Source organism: Chaetodon trifascialis, chromosome 9 (genome assembly GCF_039877785.1).
Source record: "Chaetodon trifascialis isolate fChaTrf1 chromosome 9, fChaTrf1.hap1, whole genome shotgun sequence".
Taxonomy (NCBI): domain Eukaryota; kingdom Metazoa; phylum Chordata; class Actinopteri; order Chaetodontiformes; family Chaetodontidae; genus Chaetodon; species Chaetodon trifascialis.
The window spans coordinates 23,003,740-23,014,787 of NC_092064.1; the positions used below are offsets into that span (position 1 = coordinate 23,003,740).

At 42.8% G+C, this 11,048-nt stretch overlaps 1 protein-coding gene across 1 annotated transcript; it reads right to left on the minus strand.

The window, feature by feature from the left end:
• Window positions 1-207: 207 nt before the first annotated feature.
• Window positions 208-10,814, minus strand: tada2a (transcriptional adaptor 2A). Its single transcript, XM_070971218.1, has 15 exons — window positions 10,695-10,814; window positions 10,085-10,191; window positions 9,944-10,003; window positions 9,746-9,837; window positions 8,817-8,974; window positions 8,232-8,320; window positions 7,892-7,964; window positions 7,723-7,786; window positions 5,986-6,029; window positions 3,661-3,771; window positions 2,782-2,853; window positions 2,152-2,284; window positions 1,679-1,722; window positions 1,223-1,302; window positions 208-682 (listed from the first exon to the last, which is right to left on the minus strand). Exons 1-15 carry the CDS (start codon window positions 10,717-10,719, stop codon window positions 497-499), a joined length of 1,338 nt encoding a protein of 445 aa, XP_070827319.1. The 5' UTR covers window positions 10,720-10,814; the 3' UTR covers window positions 208-496.
• Between the last annotated feature and the right edge of the window lie 234 nt (window positions 10,815-11,048).

The following is an 11,048-nucleotide window of genomic DNA, read 5'->3' on the forward strand; positions in this document are numbered from 1 at the left end:
ATAATAGTAATAATAAGAATTATTATTATTACTATTATTAATATAAAAAGTGCAATATTATAGTGTTTCCACATCATTTCCTATAAATCAACAGTTATAGATCACTTAATTTAAATTAGGGGAAGCTGTGTGACCTGTAAAATAAAGGGTTTCAGTCAACCTGGGGCCAAATTTCTAACTGGTAAAATATAAACGTAGACACCAAATCAGTTTTTGATCAACATTTTATGACAGGAGAAATAAATACATCCTCATTTTCATATGACCTCCTGTTCTTCTGACATATAATTATACAAAGAGATTTGCCATTTGAATACATTTAAGACTCAAAAAGATGACCTACTGGACCTTACAAATGTTACAAAATTTCAATGGAGCAGCAACAATATGAACCTCTCGAAAACACAATCTGTAACGATGTTACAAGATTAGAAAAAAAATAAAATACGAACCACAAACCACAGTCCACTCTCCTCTGTGGTCCAATCAAACACTCCTAGGCCTTAGTGATGTAGCCCTCTTTGATTAGGAAATCGTAGATTTTGCGCGTCTTGTTGACGTCGATCTTGATGAGCGCGCGGGCCTGTGCGAGCCGCAGCCCGCCCTGCCGCCTGCACTCATTCAGCAACGCCTGCTTATATTCCAGGTAGGCTCCTGGCACCAGCCGCACCACCTGACATAACTACAAACACAGAACACAAGGGTTAGTGAGAGACACCGGTGCTTCAAAGCATATTTAAGGCCTCAGTGTGCTTCAGACAAAGAGCGTCTAACAGTGTCTGAAGAAGCCCGGGTGGAATTGAGGTCGTGTCCACCAATTTTTGGAACTTTTCCACAACAATCACGTCCACTTTATGCAGTAATTTGCCAGGTGTGTGGAGGTGTCCAAAGCTCTCTCCTTTCATTCATTCCTTTTAACTACTTCTGGTACACAAATGCCTTCAAAGAGAGACTGTCTGGAAGTGTGCACTGTTGTGAGAGTACAATTAATTTCCTGAAGACTGTAAAGACAACACAAAAGACACAGAGGGACGGATTTACTTGGAAAATTCATGCAGTGCAAATGTTCCATTGACTTTGCAGCAGTAACCTGCGTGTAGATTTACCGTGCCTCTGATTTACTAAGCAGCGGTAATGGCTAATTATTTTTAGCCATGCATAGCATACTGAGGCCTTAATCGTTCTGTATGACCCTTTAAGTCCAGATGAGAGACAGCTGTACCTCTTTCTCTCGCTCATTGAGTTTCTCTGTCCCTGGCAGCCCCGTCAGGTTGAGAGGAGGGGCGCTCCGCCTGCCTGTTGCTGTGGAGCAGAAATTCAACAACAGTTAAACAGGCATGCAACACCCCAGTGTTAGTTTATAATTCAGATAACACAACAGCATGCTGACAAAAAGCAGCTAATTCCTTTGCTTAGAAGAAATGAGGGAACAAATAGTTGCGGTGTGCAAATTGTGTAAATATATCCGCGTGGGAGTGTGCATCCCGTTCGTGCTCTGGAGGTTACAGAAAGCCAGCTAATTTGAAAGGAAAAACAGCAAGATAAATATGCATGTAGGGGCCTACTTTTCGAGTGTATTTATGGAGGAGCGTCGACATTAATGTGACTGTGCCTGAGGCCATGCCAAGACGACAGAGAGGAGGGAGTACAGAGGGAAAAGTGGAGAGGAGCTTTGTACCTGACACTGTGATCGTTGTGACAGCTGGAGTGATGCCAGCATCTCTGTAATCAGAAAGAAGAGCGTTAGCATGTCTACAGTCTTATTTATACACACACACAGCCGCACGCCCCACTTACGCACAGCATTTCTGGGCTTTGTTCACTATTCTCACTCCAGGATCGTCATCCAAAAAAGATGAATCATCACATTCAAGATGTTTTTTTAAGGTAGAATAATTAGAAGAACTTGGAAAGCACCCAAAGAAAAATGCCATGGATGAAAAAAACAAGAGCAGCGGCAACGTTAAAGAGACTAAAAATACTGAAGAGGCCGAGGCTGAAGTGGGATGCACGGTAAAATAAACATCTGCTCTATTCATCTCAGCACGCCTGGTGCTGTGCGTGATGATAGAGGTCAGCGGCTCCCGGAGCACGACTTCACCAGCCCCTCTATTACATGCTGGGTAACAAGCAGGAAGTTTGGAGTCTCACATTGCGGCCTGTTTACTGAGCCACTGCTGGCAGGCTCTGCCATCCTGGATGTACTGCAGCACATCACACAACATGGTCCGCTTCCTGCGCTCATCCTCCCGCATTCGCTTCACCCGCTCGTACACCTTGGCGCCTGGTGGTGGTTACACAGAGAGGTCAATGGAAACATGACGGGAGAGGATTAAAAAAATAAACCCAGCACGGGGTTCAGGGTGGTGACGACGGGCAGTTTTCAGGTGAGACGACATTGTTTTGAATGAATGAGCGAGGCTTAACTTACTGAAATAACTCATTATGTAAAGGGGAAATTCAAGCCTTTCATTGATTCTACCAGCTTTTCTCTGATATTATTCCAAGAGCAGCTGTTAAAGCAGCTCAATAAAATATTTATTTGAGCTTTCCTTTGTGTGCCAACAAACTAGCCAAACATCATAATTCCAAAAAATGATGCAAAGACCTGATACACTGTGCTGCTGCTGCAATAATAATTAAACATACTGGATCCCAACTCAAAACAAGGACTGCAGCATCGCTCAAATCTGAAAAGAAATATATTGTCCCTGCTGAGGTTTGCAACTTTAAAATTAAGTTTTGTTGAACACAGGAGTGAAAAGGTCAAAGTAGACTCACTGCAGAAAGACTTGATCCCTGCTTTTCTGTACTCCTGCAGCCTGCGGATCTCTCTCCGCAGCTCAAACTCCACTGCAAGGAAAAGGAGATGAAGGCAAATCTGTACATACTGTCACAAAGAGAGTTACCTGAACTCCGAGAGCTCAAGTCTCACCAATCTCAACACTTCAGCCGACACAATGGAGAAGCTTTCTGGAGATCTAAAGGAGCTCAGACACCAGTATCTATTCTTACGTGCACAGTGTGCACGCTGTTGATGAATATAAACACATTCACAGGAAATGTTTGATATTTTGTTAACAAGCTAATCAGTTTACTGGCAGAGAGTTAGATGAGAAGACTGGTACCACACTGAAGCTACAGCCAGCAGCCGGTTAGCTTAGCTTAGCCTTTAGACTGGAAATGGGGAAAACAGCTAATGCCCGGCTCTGCCGTAGTGATGACATTTCAGCCAAGCTAAGCTAAGCTATCTCACTGAAACCTTATATTTAATAGATATGAGTCATGTCAATCATCTTACTCTGCAAGAGAAAACAAATGACTGCATTTCCCCAAATAGAAATATGCTCATTTGACTTTAAGGACAAACCCAAATAAATGAGTAAGCAAGCAAACTGAACAGCATAATGAAAACCATGTGAATCCTAATGCTCTTCACACTCTCCACATTTCAAAGATTTTGGAGGAATGTGCTAGAAAACACTTGTCACTGTCAGCTGTTCTGAAGGCTCATCGTGGAACATCTTTCTAAAACGCTTCATGTTGGTTCAAAAATGAAAAACAACATCTTTTGAGGCAGTGCGGTGAGAGCTGCTTAAACGACTTCTCCGTGTTTGTGTCTGCTGCAGTCTATCCCTGTGTGCCCAGCCAGATACTAACGTGCGTGACTTTCGATGAATTTGTCATGTTCAGTCGGTCCAACCACTCTGGCAAATCGTCTCATGACTTCATACAGCTCCTGCACCTCCTTTGGGTAGCATCGCTCCAGCACTGAAAGAGAGAGGGGAGAGAAGTGAGTGGGCAGCGGATACAAACAAATATAACACAGAAATATGAAAGAAAAATCCACCCCCGTAGATACTATCACACATCCAAAGTTTGTTGGAGAAGCACTGTCATTTATTTATTTTGATTTCCCCCACACTCATTGTCAAATCACCACCGGAGACGAGACGCTAACACGGACCTCTGAATCAACACTTAACACACATGTAAACATTACTACTACTCTCTATTATCACAGTTACTCTGTGCCTGCACTGCGTTATGATCTCTTGAGGCTGCTGCCTGAGGACTTCCTGCCATGTCTGAACACAATATGCTGTACCTTTAAACATAGTAAGCAAGAAGTTTACTCCCTCAATAAACCCAGTTGTATGGGTGTTGACTTTGCAGTGTTTAAATCCAATATTATTTGCTGCCTGCTAGCTTTAGCCGTCGATCAGCATTCGCCACATATGGCCGGATTACGACGCACCATCAGACTCATCACTGCTGGTTGTTGATCAAAGGAGTATTGCCATGATGGCTTATAGAATAGCATCTCTTAAGAGACCAAAAGTCAAGCACAGCGAGTTTTGTTTTTGGATCCTTTTCCTTTCACTAATTCAGAGCCTGCGTGAAGAGCACAACAGGGCAAATGTATTAAACCATCAGATCCGCATCAAAAAGCATCCCCCCACGCCCCCACCCCCACCGAGGTCACAGTACCCAGACGTGCATTCATCACCACTTAACTCAATCGACAAGCATACACACTCTGAAGAGCTTGTTGTGCTCGTCTCAAAGCATCACCCACGTCGCTGAGTAACAGACAAGTGTCAAAGCCAGAGAGGAAAGCTGTTGTAGGGGTGTGAGAGGAGAGGTTCTGTGTGTGTGTGTGTGTGTGTGTGTGTGTGTGTGTGTGTGTGTGTGTGTGTATATTCATGTTATGAGGGACAAAGCACACATTGTCATAATGGAAATTACTGCATTTTAGAGTGAAGACTTAAAAATTAGGGTTGCTGGTGTGTGTGTGAAGTTCCTTCGTCAGGCTCCTGAATGTGAGCCACCACCAGCCACCATTAGCAGCCACCATCTCAGGCTCCACACATGAAGTCATACTCTGAACAAAACAGTGGACACACTGCACAGTGTCGTCCACATCTCCAAGGAGACATCAACGCTGGACTTTTCTGTGGTTGCACACAAGCACTGACTGCAAACAAAAACAGGCACACACACAGACGGACACACACAAACACACACACACAGACTTGAATCATTCAATGTAACAGGCTCTAACAGGACTTCAGACAGACTGCTGCTCTAAAACAACAACACTGGCCAACCTGCCTCCAGCAGTTACTGAGACATGATACTGTGAGCCTCCCAGGCTCAGATACTGCTTCCATTATTGCATGCGAGAGACACACACACACACACACACACACACACACACACACACACACACACACACACACACACACACACACACACACACACACACACACACACACACACACACAGTCAAGGCACACAATCTTTGACAGTCTCCATGACAACCGGTCTGCAGCTCTACAGCAACTCTGAGTTCCCTTTTGTCTTGAAAGACTGGGGAGATAAGGGAGTGGAGGGAGAAAAGGGAGGAGGGCTAACTGGAGGCTGGAGGATACATAAATAAAACATGATGGGAGAACTCTTCAACTCCAAAACCACAGCCAATTTCACACAGCAACACGTGGCGCCATAACAATGGGCTGGGTGGACGGGCTTGGTTTTTTTAAAAAAAGAGGGTTTAATTGGAAAAATGCATTGATAGCAGCCCCCTCGCTGTCTGTTTGGCCTCTAATACAAAACCCAGGAGATGCAAAGAATTACATGACTGAGCTCGATGAAATCCAACCTGTGACAGGTGGATCAATAAATGAAGCCCTCCGCATTTCAGTCATTACGGCTGCAGGACTCATCGCACGGGGATCCAGTCACGGCGAAGCAATTATGCCGTGGCACGCAACCCCTGTAGACTATTCGCAGCCTCGGTCGTAAATACGAGCAGCGTCAGCTGCCACACTTCGTCCACAGAGGTTAACAGTGGTTATTACACTGGAGCTGTTTGCATGCATCCATAGAAACCCTCAGCGGTGATTTAGCTGGTGGATATCAGATGACTCCCTGAATTGCTGTGAATACTGTCGCAGCCGGAAGAGTCGAAAGAGGACTTACTCTGGAATTTCCGCAGGTTGATGAGTCCGTGGTCTCGGATAACCCTGGGAGAAATGGAGATGTAGGTTTATTATTATGCAAATTAATATTCTGATTGCAGCTCTCTCTGAAAAACGAAACCTGGCACTGACTCATATATGCAATTATCTTGGCTGATACAGTCTATGAAGTCATTATGGCGTTTGAAAACCCAATATATACATATGTCTTATACACAGCAGCTAGGTGAGATTTGTTCCATAATTGGGTTTGAGACTGAAGTCAAATAGCTTGAAAGGTCTGTAATGGGCTCCTTCAAACGTGCACTGTGAGGCTCAAGGGTCAGAGCTCAGGGTCTTGGCCCGTGTCACCAGCCTGGAAGCGTCTCTGACAGGCTGCGAGTTAACAGAGATGAAATAAGTGTCATGGAGGGAGGAGGGAAATACAAAACACACATGCCCCCCCTGCCAGAAATGCCATTCCTCCATGCTCCGGGAGCACCAACTCATTAAAGCTGATTTGGGTGTGGATGCATAACAGCAAGGACTGCCTGTGTCCAAGAAAGACAGCTAAGTGGAGAGTTTAGCGATGGAAATTCTCCAGAAAGCAGACCAACTGACAAGCAAATTAAAAAAGAAAGGGTGATAAATGCATTTTCTGTATTTTATAGAACATTAACAATGAAGTAGGGCTTCAGCTCAGAGGCATTTCCATCATCCATCAATCTGTCGATTACTCCTTAAGTCTACAAAATGCCAGAAAATACTGAAAAATCACAATTTCCTAAAGCCCAAGGTGACGTCTTCAAAGTGCTTGTTTTCTTTGACCAACCATCCAAAACCCACACAAATTAACGACGTGTCTGTGGGCAGTTTATTAGTCCAACCAGCTAAAACTAAATGCAGTCTAATACAACAGTCCTGCAATAAATCCTCTCTTCATAAACGTCTTAATGTTCAGTTTGATTCAGGTGTTTTAAAGATGCATTGATTTCACTGTACAATCATTCTGAAGGATGTAGTTTAAGCTGCTGTCGAACTGAACTGTGTTTTACTGACCGGCAGATAGTCAGCATCTAAAACATTTCAACAATTTCTTTCTATCAAATTGTTATTTGACCAACCAATTTGTTTCAGCTCAGCACAAAAACATTCAACATGCATATTACATGTGTACATATTTATATGGGCAACACAGATAAAGTCCATATTCTATATCTCCTGCAGCGTTTGCCAGCCTACAACTGGGCAAAGAGTCAGCCTGGCATGCACAGCGTTCACCAGGAGACAGACACATTCTCCCCATTTCCAAAAATATTTGAGGTTTGAATAGATGTTCACGCAGCTCGTAAGTCGCACCTGAGTGACTCCCTGCGGCTCGTAGTGAGAGCCTGAAAAAAGGCTTAAATGTGCAATTATAATCACGCTGCTGACTCTAACAATGGCAGTCTCCCAGGACTTGTGTACTGAAAGACCTTTTAACAAAATAACAATTAAAAGTTGAGATTAGAAATTATAAATATATTAGCATTATGAATTCATTCATTTTAAGATACCAACAAGGGGTTTAAAAATGTTTGCCATGTTCATTTTAATTCAGCATGAAATTGATTTATTCAACCTGAAAGCACAGGAAGCACCAGTGGGGAATGAGGCTCCCAAAGGTCAACACAGAGGGCTTATAATGCCATCTACTGATAGGCAGGGGTCATTACATGATGCTGAATAAATACACACTGTGAACTAAAAAGGGACCTACTTTTTCCTCCGCTGTCGCTCCTTTAATCTTGAATGATATATGTCGACAACTGAAAGCTTGAGCGCTGAAACAGAACAATATGCACAACACAGTTGAGAGTGTATTGTAAAAGTTGCAGTTCACACTATTGTCTTTTATTTGCCAATGAAAACCCCCCCAAAAATCTCACCACGTAGGATGTCTGAGTCATCATCCACAAAGTCGATGTCTTTCAAATCCCATTCTGCATAGTTGTCGAACTCCTGACAGGACAATGAATAATGATTTTCATTATTTGTCGGTTTGATTGAAGTTCACATGAATCTGATCTATGATCCCAGAGAAGTGATTCATATTCAAAAACAGCTTGAGTAAAAGCCAACAACGGGATGAGTCACTCACTATGAGTCAGCACTAAGGGCATGAGTCACTGTTTCAGTAACATTTAACAATGAACCATCTAGTGGCCAATTAAATTTTTTATCCGAGTTGTCGTGCTATGTTAGGAAAGCACACATGTATCCCCTCACCTCCATGAAGTCTGCTCTGGCAGGCATGTATCCGGCCATATCGCGAGACAGCACGGAGTCAAACGTGGGCCGAGGGGGGTCATCAGTGGCTGTAACATCAGAGAAATACACACGTTATTTGTTTTGTGTATTAAAACAAGAAATGTGCCACCTGCAAACTCCTTCCAAGATCTGGTTTTCCGCTACTTATAACGATATCAGAAATCTCCTCTCTCTGGCCTGAGTTTGCCAACTGCTGCGTGAACATGACAGTGAAATGTTTGTCAAACACTGAGACAGATGGAGACCTGAAGGCCGCTAGGAACTGAGACAAGTTCCCGACTGACCAACTGCTTCTGCCCAACTGTTCATTTCAGTTTTTTTTTTAATGCAAATCTTTCGTCTGGTTGCTCTGCAGACCCATAATCAACACTGCTATCACTTTCAAAACTTAAATCTGAGTGCTGTTTAACATCAATAGCAGACAGCGCTCATGACTGGGAGGTGGCAATAGATAAAGCAACTTAAATTCTGTCTGTCTGTCCTGTAACATTGGTAAAAAAAAAACAAAAAACAAAGACAGCAGTAGATGATGTTGATACTGACGTTTGAAAGGAATTGCGCCCTCTGCAAAGCGAGAGTCCTTTGTTTTCCGGAGGCTGAGCAGGGTCGAGGAGAAGAGCGGGTTATTGATGAAATTCTTCATGTAGTGGCTCTCACATTCCTCTTTGGTTTTAGAGCGCATCTGATATGCCACATCCTGCCTGCAGGAGAAAAACGGCACAAATAAAAATTGTTACCACGCAAAAATAGCTCAAAGAAAATTTGCCAAGGTATAAAAATCCATCAGGGTTATGAATATTCTCGACATTGCACACAGCACAGCAGACTGCGGTTGTTTGTCATCTTAATAAAAACTGGAAAGGACTTCCACTTAAGGTTTCCAAGAAAGGAATTAGGCCTACTAAATCCCTGTTTTGATCATATAATTCTCTGCAGACTTACAGTCCTTAAACAGTTTTTGTTAAAAGACCAATTTCATGATGAAAAAAGCACAGACTTCACCATAAATCTTAAATTAAACTGCAACCAGGTTGGCCATGATTTCCAAACCTGCGAGCCAATTTTAATGTCCCAAAATTCTCATTTCCCCAGACATTATCATTGATTATTTTTCAGTCTGGAGCAGCGCACTAACTAGATTTAGACACTCACATTTATGTCTACAAGTCAAACATTTAACATTTCGCCTGTGAACAAACAGTAGCCGCTCAGGAGCGCAGTGGTGCAGCACAATGATCACTTTATCGAGTCATTTGATGTAATGCAAGTGGTTGAGTTTTTGCTAAATGATGAAATATTTCACTTGTATTTCCTTTAAGCAACATGAAGTCAAATAAATAATAACATGCAGCGCAAGTCCTAAATATAATGCAGGCTGCATGTCTGAAACAAACAAACAAAACAGCATGAAATTGAAATGAAGAGATGCACGTTAGAAGTAGCAGCTATGAACAAACTGAAAAGCGACTCACCAGTTTCCAAAGCCACAGTCCATGACCGCCTCCAGCAGGGCCATCTCTTCCTGCGCCGTCCATCCAGGCTCCAGCACAGGGAAGTCTGACGTCTGTGTTAAGAGGAGAGGGGAACAGTGAGGATGCACAGTGAGTCTGTGGTGGGTGTCTCTGTGTGTTTGAGACTACATACATGCAGACAGTTTTTAGTTTACTCACCATGATTTCATATTTGTGATCACTCTCATGCTTCTTGTACTCAAATCCTCTGGTGAAACACTGAAATAAAGTTTAATTTCAGTCAGACTCAGAGTGCTCAAAAGTTCTAATAATATTTGTGTTTGTTTGTCACAGTCTCACCTGGAGGCAAAGCAAAAAAGGTGAGGGTCCACATTCTGCACACTTGATGTAGGGCTCAGTTAGATAGGATGAGCAACCTCTGCATGGTGGTTTATCAAATGGATCATCTGAAATGGACAAATCCGTAGTTGACATTCACTTACAAATAACTTCCAGGATAAACTGGCATGTGAACAATAAGCTAGCTAGTTAATTCAGGGTGAACTAGAAAAGGCTATCGGTACAGCTGCCTTTTAGAACAGCCTGAAGTTAAAGGCAGTCAAACGCACACAGTAATAGCCTCAATGCTAGCTATGCTAACGCTGCTTATAAAAAGCTAATACAACATTAGGTTTAACGATCTCAGGTATATAGAAGAGCGTGTCCGAAGTTAATCCTACAAGAAACCACTCGACATGATGTTTTTAGCGTCAACATATATTCTAATGCTCTCAAATATGTAACGTTACATATGTAAACATAGCTAGCTTATACGCTAACGTTAGCTAACCGTTGCTAGCCGGAGTGGAGCTAATGTGGCTAAACAGAGAGATAACTCGAGAAAGGATCAGGATGTTGAGTGAAAATCAGCAGCAGTTACATCTTACTGTATGACAGCATCAACACTTACTTCCAAAAGATGCCAGACGGTCCATGTGAAAATGTTTAAATAAAACTAATGCCAGAATGGATGAGTTCTTCTTCTATGAAGTTTACCAGCAGCTAGCATCCTTCGTGTTACATTACTGCCATCTGCTGGAGACATTTAACTGCTACAGTTTCCGGTGTGACAGATTTTTTCCCCCCATCTGTTCTGTTCCTGTTCATCTTCTGCCACATCCATTTTCACCACACCACATTTCCTCCATCAAGTCCTCTCTCTCTAATGCAACTGAGTACACTTACTCAAATACTGTGCTTAAATACAATGTTCAGGTATTTGTGCTTTACTTTCAGTTTGTTGCTTATATTCCTCCTGCATCCC

Coding starts and splice junctions, on each gene's coding strand:
- tada2a (XM_070971218.1), bottom strand. CDS start 10,719: ATGGACCGTCTGGCATCTTTTGGAA. Junction 6,030..7,722: donor GAGCGACAGCGGAGGAAAAA/GTAGGTCCCTTT, acceptor CATTTCTCCCAG/GGTTATCCGAGACCACGGAC. Junction 3,772..5,985: donor CAACCTGCGGAAATTCCAGA/GTAAGTCCTCTT, acceptor TCTCTCTTTCAG/TGCTGGAGCGATGCTACCCA.